This window comes from Arabidopsis thaliana, assembly GCF_000001735.4.
Source record: "Arabidopsis thaliana chromosome 1 sequence".
Taxonomy (NCBI): Eukaryota; Viridiplantae; Streptophyta; class Magnoliopsida; order Brassicales; family Brassicaceae; genus Arabidopsis; species Arabidopsis thaliana.
The window spans coordinates 28,997,770-29,015,865 of record NC_003070.9 but is presented as its reverse complement, the minus strand read 5'-3'; the positions used below and the strand labels follow the sequence as shown (position 1 = coordinate 29,015,865).

At 37.3% G+C, this 18,096-nt stretch overlaps 5 protein-coding genes and 1 non-coding gene across 11 annotated transcripts; 5 read left to right on the top strand and 1 right to left on the bottom strand.

Annotated features, from left to right (window-relative positions):
* Window positions 1–19: 19 nt before the first annotated feature.
* On the bottom strand, window positions 20–3,192 carry AT1G77220 (organic solute transporter ostalpha protein (DUF300)). 2 transcript variants are annotated; one of them, NM_106371.3, is made up of 9 exons: window positions 3,012–3,192; window positions 2,419–2,793; window positions 2,188–2,244; window positions 1,967–2,075; window positions 1,583–1,767; window positions 1,413–1,501; window positions 1,053–1,308; window positions 719–964; window positions 20–632 (listed from the first exon to the last, which is right to left on the bottom strand). In NM_106371.3, the coding sequence occupies exons 2-9, from the start codon at window positions 2,632–2,634 to the stop codon at window positions 336–338; spliced, it is 1,455 nt and encodes a 484-aa protein (NP_565152.1). In that variant the 5' UTR covers window positions 2,635–2,793; window positions 3,012–3,192; the 3' UTR covers window positions 20–335. The 2 variants fall into 2 exon arrangements, with proteins under 2 accessions (NP_565152.1, NP_001320456.1); NM_001334770.1 differs by having other exon boundaries at window positions 719–1,308.
* A 577-nt stretch (window positions 3,193–3,769) lies between these two features.
* Window positions 3,770–6,965, top strand: STP14 (sugar transporter 14). Of its 3 annotated transcripts, NM_106370.5 has the most exons (7): window positions 3,770–3,935; window positions 4,038–4,178; window positions 4,285–4,409; window positions 4,875–5,027; window positions 5,285–5,607; window positions 5,693–6,322; window positions 6,411–6,927. In NM_106370.5, the coding sequence occupies exons 4-7, from the start codon at window positions 4,886–4,888 to the stop codon at window positions 6,828–6,830; spliced, it is 1,515 nt and encodes a 504-aa protein (NP_177845.1). In that variant the 5' UTR covers window positions 3,770–3,935; window positions 4,038–4,178; window positions 4,285–4,409; window positions 4,875–4,885; the 3' UTR covers window positions 6,831–6,927. The 3 variants fall into 3 exon arrangements, with proteins under 3 accessions (NP_177845.1, NP_001185417.1, NP_001322186.1); NM_001198488.2 differs by lacking the exons at window positions 3,770–3,935; window positions 4,038–4,178; window positions 4,285–4,409 and having other exon boundaries at window positions 4,619–5,027; window positions 6,411–6,965; NM_001334769.1 differs by lacking the exons at window positions 3,770–3,935; window positions 4,038–4,178; window positions 4,285–4,409 and having other exon boundaries at window positions 4,619–5,027; window positions 5,285–6,322; window positions 6,411–6,965.
* Window positions 6,966–10,584: 3,619 nt separating this feature from the next.
* Window positions 10,585–11,703, top strand: AT1G77200 (Integrase-type DNA-binding superfamily protein). The gene has a single exon (NM_106369.2). The coding sequence runs from the start codon at window positions 10,775–10,777 to the stop codon at window positions 11,507–11,509; it is 735 nt and encodes a 244-aa protein (NP_177844.1). The 5' UTR covers window positions 10,585–10,774; the 3' UTR covers window positions 11,510–11,703.
* A 1,876-nt stretch (window positions 11,704–13,579) lies between these two features.
* AT1G77190 lies at window positions 13,580–13,661 on the top strand. Its single transcript has one exon. It is a non-coding gene; the product is annotated as a tRNA-Ser (tRNA).
* A 61-nt stretch (window positions 13,662–13,722) lies between these two features.
* SKIP (chromatin protein family) lies at window positions 13,723–16,289 on the top strand. Of its 3 annotated transcripts, NM_001198487.1 has the most exons (3): window positions 13,731–13,902; window positions 14,202–15,590; window positions 15,897–16,258. In NM_001198487.1, exons 2-3 carry the CDS (start codon window positions 14,234–14,236, stop codon window positions 16,073–16,075), a joined length of 1,536 nt encoding a protein of 511 aa, NP_001185416.1. In that variant the 5' UTR covers window positions 13,731–13,902; window positions 14,202–14,233; the 3' UTR covers window positions 16,076–16,258. The 3 variants fall into 3 exon arrangements, with proteins under 3 accessions (NP_001031291.1, NP_001185416.1, NP_565151.1); NM_001036214.3 differs by having other exon boundaries at window positions 13,723–13,902; window positions 14,026–16,258; NM_106368.5 differs by having other exon boundaries at window positions 14,202–16,289.
* Window positions 16,266–17,828, top strand: AT1G77170 (Tetratricopeptide repeat (TPR)-like superfamily protein). The gene has a single exon (NM_106367.4). The coding sequence runs from the start codon at window positions 16,330–16,332 to the stop codon at window positions 17,731–17,733; it is 1,404 nt and encodes a 467-aa protein (NP_177842.1). The 5' UTR covers window positions 16,266–16,329; the 3' UTR covers window positions 17,734–17,828.
* Window positions 17,829–18,096: the final 268 nt, after the last annotated feature.

Sequence of the window (18,096 nt, the reverse complement as noted above, 5' to 3'; positions counted from 1 at the left end):
TGTGGGCAGGGTTCAGAATTGAGAACAAACACAATATATGAGAAGATGTTTCATAAGATATTAGTCATGACAAATTTGTATTTTATTTTATTTTTGTGTAAGAAACTGTCATTACGAGATACAAATCTAACTTCTCAATAAAGTTTGTGTAAAGGTAGAGGAAAACTAGTTAGTAGCATCATCTGTTGTTACCTGTGTTTAAATCCAGCAGAGTAAGCATCATCCCATAAATCTACAACTTCTTTGTTAGATGTGACGAAGATGAGACTTCCACAAAAAAGGCATCTTCAGAATTGTTTCAGCTTCGTTTGCACTTGCACCACCTTTTGTTTTTCTTACCTTCGCATTCTAGTCCACAATCCCGAGACTCTAGACTGGTGATGCCGATTTGTGCTTCCCAAACCGCTGTCGCTCACACTCCCTCCATCATAGAGGTTTTCATGAACATCTGAGAATTCTTTCGCCCATTGATTCAGTGGTATCACATATGAATCATCCTTTGTTGTTTTCTTCTGCTGCTCAAATCTTTTCACATTTTCAGATATCTGATGGAATGTTCTGTTTATTTTCGCTATTCCTCTTTCAACCGGTTCCACCACATGTGAAACTGTGAATCTCATGTCATCCACAATCTAGCAACATAAAATTAAACTTTTGGTTATGCATGAGAAAACAGTTAAGAAAATAAATAAATTCGTTATAGAAGAAACCAGCTTACGATTTCACCACTCCCAAGCACAACATCACGGACACTTTGTGGGAAATTCAAGCGTTTCTCTCTATCGTCATGTCTACCATACCGCGTTCTAGTTGTTCGTTCACTATCTTTAACCTCTTCTGGATCAGGTGGTACATCTATAGAGGCATAATCTGACATGACTGCTACATTACGAACACATCTTTCTCCACGCTTGTAAGGCGCTGCTGGAAACACATAGAGATGGACAACAGCAGCAATACCCATCTGTAAAAACATAACATTTTAAGTTTATACTTTCACACCAATCTGAATATGGATACTTAAAAGGAACAATTAGTTTTATGAAAACTACTTCGATACAGATGATGTAGTCTTGTATTCGCGTTTTCAGTTCCTTAGCCAAAGACCCTTTGACGAGTCCCATAGAGAAGAGGAACGCAACAATAATACCTTGCCACCAGGTGAGGAATACAATAGACTTAAATGTTAGAAACTTGGCCAGTGGTTTTATGGGTGCTAGCTTATCTTTGATGACATTATAGAACTGTACAAGGCAATACAATGCCCATGTTTGACTGAAATTGAGCACTACAGCCAGATATGGATATCTGCAATGAGGCAACATTATCACTAAATCAGATATTTTGTCGATGACCATGTTAAAATCAAGATATAGTAAATACATTTCAAAAGGGAGGAAACAAGAGATTACCCATAATTCCATGCGAACTTCCCTTCTCCATAAACCCCAAAGGCTTCGAGGATCATTGCTAACAGAGCACAAATCATTTTCAGTATCATCTGCAGCAGAATATTTATGTCAGTAGAAGCACAGAAATACATCATAGGCCATAGTCCAGAGAAAGTATTGACTACACATACATATTGAACGATGCCAATTTTCACAGCATGATAAAACTGAGGACCAAGACTCCAATCTTTTACGAAGCAGTTCATTGGAAAGGGATGCTCTACAACCCCATAAGAACATGTGCCTTCTAGAAGAGGAGTACTCTGGGTGATAACTGTCTGTTGTTCCATGAATTCAATTGTACGTTCTTCTCCATCTGCGGATATAGAGAAGAAATAGACTTGTAAATTATAACTGAGAAATAATCAAAAGTCAACAGATTCCAAATATATATATTTTTAACTGAATAAAGTATGGCTTCAATAATCAACCACTTGCTTATTTGAAGCCCAAAAGATCATAGTCAGTGACTCAGAAGCTATGGATACAGACTTTGACGGTTATATAAGCATTACCTAGGCAAGCTATCAAATATCTCTCGAAACAATAGAGTGCAAAAGCTTCATAACAATCTCTAATCACCTCGCAGTTGAAAGCTGCTTCTGAATTCACCAAAGACAAAAACTGCTCGGAAATTATAAGAAACCCCGAATTAGAAAAATATCTGAACACAAATCTTAATGGAAATTTCACTACAAATACAGGATTAAAGTATATAGTAACTTATTAAACCTACCGATTCCACGGCATAAACAGGAACCATCAGAATAAGTCCAATAAGAAACTTCTGTTCCTGTAATTTACAAGAGAAAGCGTTATGCTTAGTTACTGATGATGGTGATATTATCAATTTAATGGATCAATTCGATAATAGCAATGTCAGTGAAGAGTCATAAAGATGAATCAGTATCATTTATTATGAGTAAGAGAATACGACAAAGTGGGTGTTAAAGAAGTAATAACAAACCTCTGGTTGATTATAAGAAGCTAAGTGCTCAAAGATAAGATACATGGGGAGGAGGATGGCAATAACCACGAATACACTAGCACTTAAGATTGGCCAAGTCAAGTATTGTCCAGAATCAACACCAAGATTAGGATGCCACATTATCCCAAATCTACTTGACGACTCTCCCACGGAAACAATAAAAAGCAACGAGCAGAGGATTCCCCTCCACTCCATTAAGAAACAGCAAACAACAAGAAGCAATCTTCACATCAAGCAAGAGGACACGTTCCTCCAAACAACTACTCCAAATCTCATAGATACCAATATCACTGATATTAAAAATAGATCCTTTCTCAAGCTATGACAATAGCAGTGATGACCCTTTCAGAAAACCTGCATTACGAGTAACAACACACAACAATTAGATTATATTCTGATCAAAAATTGAATCTTTAAAACCCAAATTGACTCATAACAAGAAATAAGTTCCTTGATCTAATTCGTCTTTCTAAATCACCCAAGCTTAATCACCCAGCAAACAAAACGATTTTGCAAAACCCTAAATCACCAACACCCATAAAACAGAAGAAAAAGAGAGAAATTGCACTTACACGAGTATCTAATTACGTTATCCAGAAGAAAACCCTCGAGTCTTTAAACTTGCTCGAATCAAGGACTCCAACAAAAATCGAGCCAGAGATTATCTTTTTGCTCTTCGCTATCTTCAAAGTTTGGATCTTTTTTATTATTAATTTCCGCGTGGAAGAGAAAGAGCCTAAAAAGGAAAACTTCAGCCTTTTTGCTTTGGCGGTTGTGTCAAGCTAAACCATTTTCTTCGATCCCTTAATTTGCTGACGTGTTATGTTAAATAATCTGATGTGTCTCATCCTCATTGGACTTTATTCTTTTGTCCGATCACTTTGTAGAAATTATTATTATTAGCTCGTTTAAAACAATTCAACAATCAGTATTTTCTATCATTCAAGCTAATCGAAAATGATGGATCACTCTTAAATTGATATCACAAAGTAGATGAGTTCTTTAATCGGTGTGTTATCATGAGCTACGTATAATATTCAAACTTTTGACAATTTCCCTTGTCAAAATAATAGTTTGATGGGTGAATGGTGATAGTTGATAAAAATGGCAAACACATCTTATTTTAAAAATTAACTCATCGTAGATATCATGTCTATTACGTAAAGTTATACATCGTAAATGTGGTGTGTATTTAGATATATGTTTTACGGTACATTTTTGTAATGCGGATAGATAATCAGTTTAGAAATCCCTAAAATATCTCACATGATCTTTTCACGTTGCAAAACCGTATCAGAAATCGGTTTTGTATTCTTATTACCATTGCTCTCTCTCTCTCTCTCTCTCTCTCTCTGATCTCATTCATGTTTCGTTGAGTTTATAGGTTGAGATCCCTTATAGGTTCGTAGAATCTATGGTTGTTTAAGAGCGATGCGCAAAGGAAGCTTAATGCGGATGATGGATTGGATACGATACCAACTTATGTCCAAACACATGTAAGTTCAACAAATGCATGTCCTTTGTATCTATTAATCTTATATGTAATTAAGCCAAATAATGCGTCAAAAGTATATGAACCAACAATTACCACAATGTAGGGGCCGGTGAAACCAGTAACAAGAAGAAAGGTATAAGCTATAGAAAATTAGTATTTGGTGAAGCTAACTCAAGAAACCCTCAAGCCAACAAAGGAATGTTTATGTGGTAGAGGACACAGAGGATAAATGATGTCTTAAAGAGTAAAAATATTGTTTATCTCCTTTTAGCATCTCTCTTTCTTTTGTTTGTATCTGTGGTAGTTATAAACAACTCTTACAACATCTTTCTTTTTTTTCTGTCATGTAGATCGCCAAAAAATGATGACATTGTCACTCAAATAACATTCATCAAGTTCGATCCAACTTTGGACACACCTTCTCAATACCTTGTGCAAAAAAAAAAAAAATCTCTAGATCAACTGAACAACTCAGGTAATTAAGACGGTTTTAATATCAAAGTTATGATACAATTCAATAGAAAGGGAAATGTATTTTCTCATTTATGGAGAAAATAATTAATGGTATGCTAGCATTAAATTATGGATAAAATATGACATGGAGTCGAGATATACTATAATTTATATAGAAAATGATCTAAATATCTTTATTTTTTAGATCATCACCATATTTGAAATTTCTTTAAAAGGACATAGCTTATCAAGAAAATTATTACCAACTAGTCATTGTAATAATCAAGAAAGATGAAGTCATATATATATCCTTAGAAAAAGGGATAAGGAAAGATAGATGGTCAAAGTGTAACAGCTAGTCTGCTAATATCCAACCTTTTTATTTATCTCTAAAATCTTGATCATAGTGATCACAACTAGTTCACAACCCTCAGTCAAATTTTATTACAAAGAGGGAGACCAGAATATTCCTCCTTTTGTCTTCAAGATTTTAAAGCCATGGCCGGTGGAGCTCTTACCGATGAAGGAGGCCTAAAGAGAGCTCATCTCTATGAACATCGGATCACTTCTTACTTCATCTTCGCTTGCATCGTCGGATCCATGGGAGGCTCTCTTTTCGGCTATGATCTTGGAGTCTCTGGTTAGATAACTTTCTCGATCTGGTTTTATCTTATACCAATCAAATAGCCAGATTCTGAAACTGCCAAGTATTGTTTTTGAAAAGGGCCTGCTTCAGTTTTGTTAAATTTCCCCTGTTTTGTCCGAAAATATCAGTTCCCTCTCTGACGAGAGTTAGCTTCAGCTTTGTTTAAGTGTCGACTGCTTAGTTTCTTGTAAATCAAGGAACCTATGCAAGACCAATGCTCATTTTTGTTTATTCGTCCTTGTTAAACGCAGGTGGTGTTACATCAATGGACGATTTCTTGAAAGAGTTCTTCCCAGGGATCTACAAAAGAAAGCAAATGCATCTAAACGAAACAGATTACTGCAAATACGACAATCAAATCCTCACACTCTTCACTTCTTCTCTCTACTTCGCCGGTTTAATCTCAACTTTCGGAGCTTCTTACGTCACCAGAATCTACGGTAGGAGAGGAAGCATCCTCGTTGGCTCTGTCAGCTTCTTCCTCGGAGGAGTGATTAACGCTGCAGCCAAAAACATCCTCATGTTAATCCTTGGTCGAATCTTCCTCGGCATAGGCATTGGATTCGGAAACCAGGCAAAAAAAACACCACAATTTATTAACTCTAATGTCTAAGTGAGTGGTCCAGTTTTGCGTTTAATTTATGCGTTTGCGTTTACAGGCGGTTCCGCTATACCTCTCGGAGATGGCTCCAGCGAAGATTAGAGGAACTGTGAATCAGCTTTTCCAGCTAACAACTTGCATTGGAATTCTAGTTGCTAATTTGATAAACTACAAAACAGAGCAAATCCATCCATGGGGATGGAGACTCTCTCTCGGTCTCGCCACCGTCCCAGCTATACTCATGTTCCTCGGTGGACTCGTTTTGCCTGAAACACCCAATAGTCTTGTCGAGCAAGGGAAGCTCGAGAAGGCTAAAGCCGTGCTGATCAAAGTACGTGGCACAAACAATATAGAAGCTGAGTTTCAGGATCTTGTCGAAGCCAGTGACGCTGCTAGAGCCGTGAAGAATCCGTTTCGCAATCTTCTTGCTAGAAGAAACAGACCGCAGCTAGTGATTGGAGCCATTGGGCTTCCTGCGTTTCAGCAACTAACCGGAATGAATTCGATCCTGTTTTATGCTCCGGTTATGTTTCAGAGCTTAGGGTTTGGTGGATCTGCGTCGCTTATCTCGTCTACCATTACAAATGCTGCGCTTGTTGTCGCGGCGATCATGTCTATGTATTCAGCTGATAAATTTGGAAGAAGGTTTCTTCTTCTTGAAGCTAGCGTGGAGATGTTCTGTTACATGGTGAATGCTCTGTTTTTTTAAACTCAAGGTATATCTTGCTAAACAAGTAACTTCCGGTGAAACCCTAAATATGTTCATTTTTTCGCAGGTTGTAGTAGGAGTAACACTAGCCTTGAAGTTTGGGGAAGGTAAGGAGCTACCAAAATCGCTCGGTCTGATTCTTGTGGTCCTTATCTGTCTATTTGTATTGGCGTATGGTCGATCTTGGGGTCCAATGGGATGGTTAGTTCCGAGCGAGCTTTTCCCTCTAGAGACTCGATCAGCCGGTCAGAGCGTTGTGGTGTGCGTGAACCTTTTCTTCACGGCTCTAATCGCGCAGTGTTTCCTGGTGTCGCTGTGCCATCTCAAGTACGGAATATTCCTTTTATTCGCCGGACTTATATTGGGGATGGGAAGCTTCGTTTACTTTCTGTTGCCGGAGACGAAACAGGTTCCGATTGAAGAGGTTTATCTTCTTTGGAGACAGCATTGGTTATGGAAGAAATATGTCGAAGATGTTGATGAATAAGATCAATCGATAAATGAATAAACATTTTCTTGTTTGTCAAAAAATAAGCATTTTTTGTCACAAAAATACAAAATGAATAAAACATTTTAAATTCGTTAGTTTAGCAGCATTGATATATTATCGTATTAGTAAGATAATAGTATTAGACTATGATAGATCAATACAAAACAAGTACGGCATAAAAAATGCAATAAACAGTTTTAGAATTATTAAATGTCTTAGTACAATCCGAAGTACGAATCGTAGGTATGCTAATGACAGATACTATTCAAAAGAACACGTAACGGCTTATGAATAATTTAATTTAACATTCTTATATAGGACTATATGACAAAAAAAAAACATATGATTACATAATCTATATGTGAGGTCAAGCAATTCATTTAAGCTCACAAATAAATGGGATTTTCTTAGTCACTCACTAATCGAGAAATTTAAAATATCTAAAAGTGTGCAAACATGAATGTACATACATGTGTAATGCAAGATTTAATGTACGAACATTGTTTGTGTAGTGGTTACTGGTTAGGTGGGTGCCGATTAATAATTAGAGACAACCGTGGCAAGCGTAAAAGGACAGTGAAATGATGTATAGTGAAATATCGAGCTGCGTCAAGTAAACAAATATGAAGAACGTTGATGTTGTATGGTTAAATTTGCGTAAGTTTGAGAATTTAGGGGTCCTAGTGGACCCATTTCTTTAAAGCCCATAATAAAACCAACCTCATATTCTTGTAGGCCCAAAACTGGTCCTAGCTTATTGATTGTTTTCATCTACCAACATATATGTGAACAAGTGAAAAGAGAACACATTTCATTCTATTACTTTTTTCATTACCAGGAACTAATCCCAACTTTTATAGCCAAGACTAATCCTTCAGGTGAGTGTAACGGTCGAGTAGCCCACTCACCGTTTTTTTAATGGATCTAAAGCATAACACCATTTCGACTAGTCAACTGGAATGTTTTAGTAATTTTCCGTTTGAGGGGAAACGATCTCTGGCCTACACCTACATGACTATTCATGATCAAGCGAAAACCATTAGACCAATACCACTTGGTTTTCTTTTTGTTTTCTACCTTTCTCAGTTAATAATGGGAAAATGCCAGACCAAAGTCTAAACTATTATCTAGAGCTTGTGGACCGTCTTGTTTATTTACCAGTATTATTTTTGTAACAAGTTCTTTTGGAGTCATGCACGATCTAGACGATATTATGTAATGTTGCTACTATTTAGATCAAGCCATGACAACATTATTTCGGCGAGATCAATGAATACGATACACATACGTTTAGATATTTCTTCGTCCAAAAAAATATCATAACTATTTAGTGCGAGGAATGGATGCTGTTGGATTTTTCATAATGGCATTGGCGGTTCACATAACTTTATTTTATAATGGAAATAAAAACAGAGGAATTCATTACGTAGTTGATGGTAGCATGGAAGCCCTAATCTTATGCACGAGGTACGCCATGTTAGTAATTTCTAATTTCAAGGCATATCTTATAATTATTAAAAACATATTTCATATCCATGAGAAAAATTGCATATTTATATAGTAACGTTTTATAAATTCTGTTTATTTGAGCACTGACCTCATGAGAGTAATTAATCTAGTTTTGATCTTCGGTCCGAATAAATGGTTAATTATAATAAATCTATAGATAAATTGCATATTTTTCAATTTGAAGTTCTTGATAATATTTATTTAATTTCACTTAGCTAGTTCAGTATTCGTTTGGATGTGTTATCAATTCAATATTGTATATATTAAGTTTTATAAAGTAGCTAGTAGCGTAAGGATTAAATAACTCCAGCAACACAATCCATTATCCATGAAAGTTAGTTTTTGAATATCAGTGTTCATACTATAATATAGAAGCGATACCTAGAAATACTACTTGTAAATTTGAAATACACTAGTTTACACCGGCCTTTTACTCTAGCACTCAAACCAATATAAACAACATTAAATGGTCAAAAAAATATATTTCAAAGTTGAGACTTAAAACCGAAGTATTGTACTCTCATTTACTACCAGATTATTAAAGCGAGGTAATTAACTAAAAGTAATAAACAAAAACAGAAACTTGTGTCTAAACATATTGTAGATGACCTAATTTGACCAGTGATGAGAAAACGGCATGTTTATATATTGCCCCTTTCTATTTATATACTCTTGTTTAAGTTTTTTATACATATTAACAAAAAACACAAAATTTTATTTTATCTCTAACTAGTAGACTACATTATTTTATTTACTAAAACACTCGAATGATACAGTTAATACTACGATTTTGTCTAAAATTCTTCATGTGATATTTTTGTTTTGTTTGTCAAAGTTCTTCCTTTGGTATTGGTGAGAGTTAAAACGTAACGATACTATTATTATGAACAAGTAGAATGGCTAAGTTCTAGCAGTAATTAAGATCATAAAGGTTACATTCAAATGATACTCTCAGGTACTAAAACGTCAACATCATAAAAATACTAAAGCTAGATTAATAATGCACTACAACGATGCTATGAAGAAGAAGAGCTGGTAAATAAAATACGGAAATGTGTTAAATAATGATATAAAAATGTGGTAAATGAACATTAAATATCGAATGTATGGAAGAATGATGATAAGAAAAATGAAAATTAGAGGAGATTAAAAAGAAGGCATGTGGGAAGGGTGTTGACAACTGTCAGAAATGCCATGCTCAGATGGGGGCAAACAGCCTTCACTCCTTGTGGGTCTCTCTTAATTATCTCTTTTCCTCTTCCCTTCCTCTCAATTCTCATCATTTCTAACCCCAAAACAAGTAAGTAAATCATACTCTATGATCTGTTTATTTGCATTTTTATTAACGTTAACCCGACTTTCTAGACTAGAGAGAGCTCATATTTTTTGTACTAGAAAGGTGTAAGCAACTAATATCTATGCATCAAAGATGAATGAAAAAGACCAAAGTTTTGGCCAAAAAAATGAAAATTAAAGAGACCAAACATGTTATACTAATATATTATGTGTAGTATTTCATAATTTCTTGATTCGAACTTTGATCTAGTTGGGGAACTCGGCTTCCATCGAAAGACATTCACTTCCTACTAAATTGTATAATTTTTTATTTTTCGAAAGATACAAGACGACAAACAAACACACACATATATATATATATATATGATTGTATTTCTCCATTTTAGCTATATATTGTATAAGTAAACACTAGTCGACAAAAAAAAACACACAATCTCGAATTATAGACAATTTATATTGATCGTAAAATGATATTCTATTAGTGAATAGACCAAGTTACCAACGAGACCTAAGAAAACATCGCTACAAAAAATCATAGTCTAGTTGTATGGTCGTGTTAGCATTCTGATTAATCGTCATATTGTATCAATCGCTATATTGTTGAACTCATAGTAGCATATTTGGAAATAATTCCTAATGAAATATTACTATCCCATTAAAATTAAAGTTGAAATAAGCTCATGGACACATTATAATAGGTTAAACATATTTTTGATTTTTTTCTGCCCATTCTCCCTTTACTATTGCATAAGTTCTTAGTCAATTTTAACAAAACAAAAATATAAGTTCCTAGTCAATTCCGAATGGGAATGTTATTACCCCATTGAATTGATCAAGTTCATACATGGACCATGCATAGGTTATCACGAAGAGATAAATAAACATTTACTTGCCGAATGCAAAATATCAACATTAAATAAACGAAAACAAAAAATGGGTCATTCTCAAATAATATTGATGTGTGAATTTATAATGTGTACACACCTGTCATCATAAGTAAGCGATCGACTGTCCTTTTCTAACTAACTTCAACATTTCACTTCAATACTTCAACTCTCTTTCTCTCTCTCTCTAGTCTTTATATAAACCCTACGTACGTACTCTCTTCACACTCACTGAGTCAAACTCACGTGTCAATGACCGAGTCATCCATTATCTCCGTCAAACAATCGTCTCCGGTGCCGGAGGAGGAGGATCATCATCATCACCAACAAGACTCCCACCGAACCAACACCAAGAAACGTGTAAGATCCGACCCGGGTTACCGAGGCGTCCGGATGCGAACGTGGGGCAAATGGGTCTCCGAGATCCGAGAGCCTCGCAAGAAGAGCCGAATCTGGCTAGGCACTTTCTCCACACCGGAAATGGCGGCGCGTGCACATGACGCAGCTGCTCTCACCATTAAAGGAACTTCCGCCGTCCTCAACTTCCCGGAGCTCGCCACTTACCTTCCCCGTCCAGCTTCCTCCTCTCCACGCGACGTTCAAGCCGCAGCCGCCGTAGCGGCCGCCATGGACTTCTCCCCCTCCTCCTCCTCTCTCGTAGTCTCCGATCCAACCACCGTCATCGCCCCAGCTGAGACGCAGTTGTCTTCCTCGAGCTATTCAACGTGTACGTCATCGTCGTTGTCACCGTCAAGCGAAGAAGCTGCGTCGACGGCGGAAGAACTAAGCGAGATAGTGGAGTTACCGAGTCTAGAGACGAGTTACGATGAGTCATTGAGCGAGTTTGTGTACGTTGACTCGGCGTATCCACCTAGTTCGCCTTGGTATATTAATAATTGTTATAGCTTTTATTACCACAGCGACGAAAATGGCATTTCGATGGCTGAACCTTTCGACTCTTCCAATTTTGGCCCCCTTTTTCCTTAGTTTTATTTTTAAATAATCTCTTCTTTTAAAAACATTTAGCCTCCAAACCTCTGAAGTTTATTTAATTATTGGATTCAGACCAGAGTTTAATATACTTGATTAAACCTGATAGTACCATATAATGTTTATTGCTCTCTTTTTTTTGATCGGATCTTCTAGATATTTTGTACGAACACGCCAATTGTGATTGGACGATAAATGGTTTTTTGTTTATATTTTGCTAATTAACTTATATAGTTTAGGTGACCATTTTTTATACTTTAGGTGAACATTTGAGAATTAAACTATTTATATCAAAGTAGCGGTAGATAAAAGTATTATCTGAGATGGTTTGTTAGTTGACATATATTGAATCTTTTCAACTTGGTATTTATTATCACCCTCTGTATTTAATTCACAAAATTTCTACTGTTAGCTTCATATAACCAACTTTTTCAATTTAAATTATTGTTTACAGTGAATGAGAAATACAAGTACAATGCAATATTTAGGAAATACACTTTTGAGAAGAAAAATAGAAACTCATTTTCTTTCCCTAATTAAAAACAATTTGTACCAGAGAAGTAAAAGATTATCGTTCTACCAAAACGAATTTGCAGGTTAAGGATTATTTATCATTTCCTCTTGTTTGACTTTGTTTGCATTAGTCAGACATAATTAATGGCTTGACCCTTAATTTAACATGTCCATGCACTAACTCATATGCAAATCCAACGATGTGAAATTTAAAACCTTTTTTTTATTCATTTTTAATCTTTGTAAAACGAACTTATATTATGTTTGAACAAATATTTTTTCATACGCAATCCTTAGATGGGGAAATTAATACCTTTGTAACAAAAAAAAAAAAAAAATGTTAAATCAACTAAGTATTGGGTGAGTCTTCTCAACGAAAACATCAATCAACACCGGCCTCATAAGTTGATTAAATTAACACATTTATTATAATCATCGTACATTGATTTGAATCAAAATTAATTGTTACGTTAATTAGTAATGCATCTAACTATCCCGTAGGAAAAGGCCATTATATTGGGATCCGCGGTCAACGGAGGTTCCACCCACGAGCACGGTCTTTATTTGTTTTTTCCTTTCTCAAATATATATACGGATGTATGATTTTTTGCTTTTGGGGTTAAACAAATATGAATTACTGTGCTTAGATCAGAAATAGACACTTTTATACAAATGATTATATGATTACTGTTCATAGCATAAGCTCCTATGAAAACAAATAATAATCGCAACAGCCGTTTAACCTAATCGAATGCTGAAAAGCCCTCAAAATAGTTCATCTAATCCATGAATCGATTTAACAGAAAAAGTTGAAAATTGTATGCATATGATATACTCAAGTATATTCCGAGTTTTGAGTTGTGTAATGCAAGGAGTCAAGGACCATAGTTTGTCGTTGAACACAACCACGCCAAGTTGTCCACCAAAACTGGAAACTAACTACCATGCCGTTGTTTCCATAGAAGCAAAACCATTAACCTTCCCATTATCCCGCATGGCCACATATATGTTTAATAATATTTCTCACCATACATTTAAGTCTCTCTCGTAGTCGTTATTTACATAGCCTACGTAGTTCATTCATATCATTTTTGTTTCTTTACCTTATATCAAACAAATTGGTTGTTGATTAGAAAAACATAAATTGGTTCATTAAATATCAAACTAACGCCATCAATCTATTGTTTTTTTATAAAAAAATGAAAGAGAAGAAAGTTTGTTGATATGAAACTTACACTTGCTTTGAGTTTTGATAGACAAACCAAAGCCTAACTAGTATTTCCTCTATTGGTACTTGAATTCTGAACTTTTTCACCTTCCCTTTCGAGGTGGTTTAACAGTATACCAGTTGAGATGTACCAACACCAAATTCTTATACTTTTTTTTCTTTTAACCTTGAATTCAGTATTTTAAACGAAACTATGGGAATGTGTTTGAGACGGATTTTCATTAAGGACAATGCAAATAATTATGAGATGCTCAGAATTGTTGTATATATCAAAAAGCCAACACCTATAGTTATATATATAACTTTCTTCGATTTAAAAACAATAAGTCGCTTTGGCCGAGTGGTTAAGGCGTGTGCCTGCTAAGTACATGGGCTCTGCCCGCGAGAGTTCGAATCTCTCAGGCGACGTTATCCTTTTCGTTTTTTCGTCTATTTTTAAACCGACTTACATAGACACTGCGTATAAGACAATTGATTCCTTTTTTTTGTTGTTAATCCTATCAACCCTAGAAAAGGCTTCACGCCCGATTTCTTTTTTCCCCAGAAAAAGGCTTCACTTCCGTTCGTTGTTCTTCATCGGTCTGCGCCGCCTCGCACATCGTTTCACCTTTCTCAGAATCTCTCTTCCCGTCGATTAGTTTCCTCAGAGGTTAGCTTCTTCGATTTCTCAGATTCAATTCTGCTTTTTGCTTTCCTCCTGTTGTTTTTAGGTTTTTGTCGATCTCTATGTTCAGCGATTCCTAAACCCTACTTGTTTTCCGCTCTATTGTAGTGAATCCAACCCAGATTTTTCAGATTTTAATCGGAATTATTCGGGATCTAATGCTCGCGTCGAGTTTATCGCTAGAAAACCCTAATTTCGGAGGATCTGTCACTTTTATTATCAGAAGCTTGTTGTTGTAATTACGGATTAGGTATGTCCTGATCGTTATTGTTCTTTGTTTGCAGGTTGCGATTTGTTGAAAACCTTGATTTAGACTATGAAGTCTCTTAATGATCTTCCTGCGCCCAAATCAACCACTACCACGTATTATGATCATTCTAATGATGCTTGGTTCAAAAACCGAGTCACTGAATCCGAGACGGTGAAATCCTCCAGTATCAAATTTAAAGTGGTGCCTGCTTACCTGAATCGTCAAGGTTTACGTCCGAAGAATCCAGAGGATTTTGGCGATGGTGGTGCTTTCCCGGAGATTCATCTTCCTCAGTATCCTCTTCTTATGGGTAAGAATAAATCCAATAAGCCTGGAGCTAAGACTCTCCCTGTTACTGTCGATGCTCAGGGAAACGTGGTCTTTGACGCTATAGTGAGGCAGAATGAGAACTCGAGGAAGATTGTTTATTCTCAGCATAAGGATATTATTCCAAAGTTTCTGAAAAACGAGGGAGACTTGGGTACTGTTGTTGATGAAGAGGAGGAATTGCAGAAGGAGATTCAGGAGACTGCTGAAGAAACGAAAGCTGCCATTGAGAAGATTGTGAATGTGAGACTGAGTGCAGCGCAGCCTAGTAATATAGCAAGGCAATCGGGAGATTCACAGTACATTAAATATAAGCCATCCCAGCAATCTTCTGCCTTCAATTCTGGTGCTAAAGAGAGGATCATTAGGATGGTGGAGATGCCTGTAGATCCACTTGATCCACCAAAGTTCAAGCACAAGAGAGTCCCAAGGGCTTCTGGTTCTCCGCCTGTTCCGGTCATGCATTCACCGCCCAGGCCTGTTACCGTCAAGGACCAGCAAGACTGGAAAATCCCTCCTTGTATCTCCAATTGGAAGAATCCGAAAGGTTACACAATCCCTCTTGACAAACGTCTAGCTGCTGATGGAAGGGGCCTACAAGACGTTCAGATCAATGATAACTTTGCCAAGTTATCAGAGGCCCTCTATGTAGCTGAGCAGAAAGCTAGAGAGGCTGTTTCAATGCGTTCCAAGGTGCAAAAAGAGATGGTGATGAAGGACAAGGAAAGGAAAGAGCAGGAATTGAGGGCTCTTGCCCAAAAAGCTCGCTCCGAAAGAACCGGTGCTGCTATGAGTATGCCTGTCTCATCTGACAGGGGTAGGAGTGAAAGTGTTGACCCAAGAGGTGATTATGACAACTATGACCAGGATAGAGGAAGGGAAAGAGAAAGGGAAGAGCCTCAAGAGACGAGGGAGGAGAGGGAAAAAAGGATTCAGAGAGAAAAGATACGAGAAGAGCGTCGCAGGGAAAGAGAGAGGGAGAGAAGGTTGGATGCCAAAGATGCTGCCATGGGGAAGAAGAGCAAGATCACCAGAGACAGAGACCGTGACATCAGTGAGAAAGTTGCTCTTGGAATGGCATCTACTGGAGGAAAAGGTGGTGGTGAAGTTATGTATGATCAACGTCTGTTTAACCAAGACAAAGGAATGGACTCTGGTTTCGCTGCTGATGACCAATACAACTTATACGACAAAGGCTTGTTCACTGCACAACCAACTCTTTCGACTTTGTACAAGCCAAAGAAGGATAACGATGAAGAAATGTATGGAAACGCTGATGAGCAGCTCGATAAGATCAAGAATACTGAGAGGTTTAAGCCTGACAAAGCTTTCACAGGGGCTTCAGAGAGGGTGGGTAGTAAGAGAGACCGACCTGTTGAGTTTGAGAAGGAAGAGGAACAAGATCCTTTCGGTCTTGAGAAGTGGGTTTCTGATTTAAAGAAGGGTAAGAAACCTTTGGACAAGATCGGGTCTGGTGGAACTATGAGAGCAAGTGGCGGTGGTGGTAGCTCTTCAAGGGACGATGACCACGGCGGTTCTGGTCGAACCAAGATCAATTTCGAACGCAGTGACCGGCGTTAAAAGTCAAGACAAAGAAAAAGCTCAGTAACTGATCTTTGATTTCAATATATAACTTGTTATTTTGGATCTGTTAAAACAGTTTGCTTTGGATTATCAGTATTTATGTTGTTGTGAGTCTCTTAAACTACTCGAATACAATCTTTCAGCTTCATAATATCAGATCTTTTGAGCTTATTTTAGTTTCTTTTTCACTGTTACAACTTTGTGTACTTAAGAATCTTAGTTTTGAATCAGGACAACAACAAAAAAGACACATGTTCTTCTCTGGTCTTATCTCCAAGCTTCATGTTCATGGTACTAAGAGAACAAATCACTTCACGATCTTTCACCGTTTGAATCATTTCGTCACTACATCATCTTCCTCGGTTACGCCTCTTTCGCCTCAAGATCGAAACAAACTCTTAGCTACTCTGTTATCAAACTGCACTAGCCTAGCTCGTGTTCGTCGGATCCATGGTGACATCTTCCGTTCACGAATCCTCGATCAATATCCGATCGCTTTCTTATGGAACAACATCATGCGATCTTACATTCGCCATGAGTCTCCTCTCGATGCAATTCAAGTATATCTCGGTATGGTGAGATCGACTGTTTTACCCGATCGATATTCTCTTCCGATTGTAATCAAAGCAGCCGTTCAAATTCATGATTTTACGTTGGGAAAGGAGCTTCATTCCGTCGCCGTTAGGTTAGGGTTCGTCGGAGATGAGTTCTGCGAGAGTGGGTTCATTACATTGTATTGTAAAGCAGGGGAATTTGAGAACGCACGTAAGGTGTTCGATGAAAATCCTGAGAGAAAGCTGGGGTCTTGGAACGCCATTATCGGAGGGTTGAATCACGCTGGTCGAGCTAACGAGGCGGTGGAAATGTTTGTGGATATGAAAAGGAGTGGACTTGAGCCTGATGATTTCACTATGGTTAGTGTGACTGCTTCTTGTGGAGGATTAGGTGACTTGAGCTTGGCTTTTCAGTTGCATAAATGCGTTCTACAAGCTAAGACCGAAGAGAAGTCTGATATCATGATGCTGAATTCGCTCATTGATATGTATGGAAAATGTGGGCGTATGGATTTAGCGAGTCACATATTCGAGGAAATGCGACAGAGAAACGTTGTCTCTTGGAGTTCTATGATCGTGGGTTACGCAGCTAACGGGAATACATTAGAGGCTTTAGAATGCTTTCGTCAGATGAGAGAATTCGGTGTCAGACCAAACAAGATCACGTTCGTTGGAGTTCTCAGTGCTTGCGTCCATGGAGGTCTTGTGGAGGAAGGAAAAACATATTTTGCGATGATGAAGTCAGAGTTCGAGCTAGAACCGGGATTATCGCATTACGGATGCATAGTTGATCTATTGAGCCGTGACGGGCAGCTTAAGGAGGCAAAGAAAGTTGTTGAGGAGATGCCGATGAAGCCTAACGTGATGGTTTGGGGTTGTTTGATGGGAGGGTGTGAGAAGTTTGGGGATGTTGAGATGGCTGAGTGGGTGGCTCCATACATGGTTGAGCTTGAGCCGTGGAACGATGGTGTTTATGTTGTCTTGGCTAATGTGTATGCACTCAGAGGGATGTGGAAAGATGTTGAGAGAGTTAGGAAGTTGATGAAGACGAAGAAGGTTGCTAAGATTCCTGCCTATAGCTATGCTTCAACGACATTTTGAAACTTGTTTCTCTACATGTTCGAAAAATGTAACATCATAACAAAGAAGATCAAGATAATTTTTCTAATTAGATCCTTAATCCTTCTATTTTATTCACTCACTGAGAAACAACACCTGACATTGCAGTTTTAGATTTAGTAAATTAAGTACTCAGATATCGTGTTGGCAATTTTGCTAGTCATTTCCGACATCAAGATCATGTCGAGAGGAGTTTAAAACTCGATTTCAACTAATTGAAGGCTTCCGGTTTAATGTGTTCAATTTCCGGTTTACTGATTTCATTTTGGAAAACAACAAGGCGGGACCCAGGAATTGTTTTGACAGCGGGTAGGACCCAATTTCAAAGCAAAAATTATGTAAACA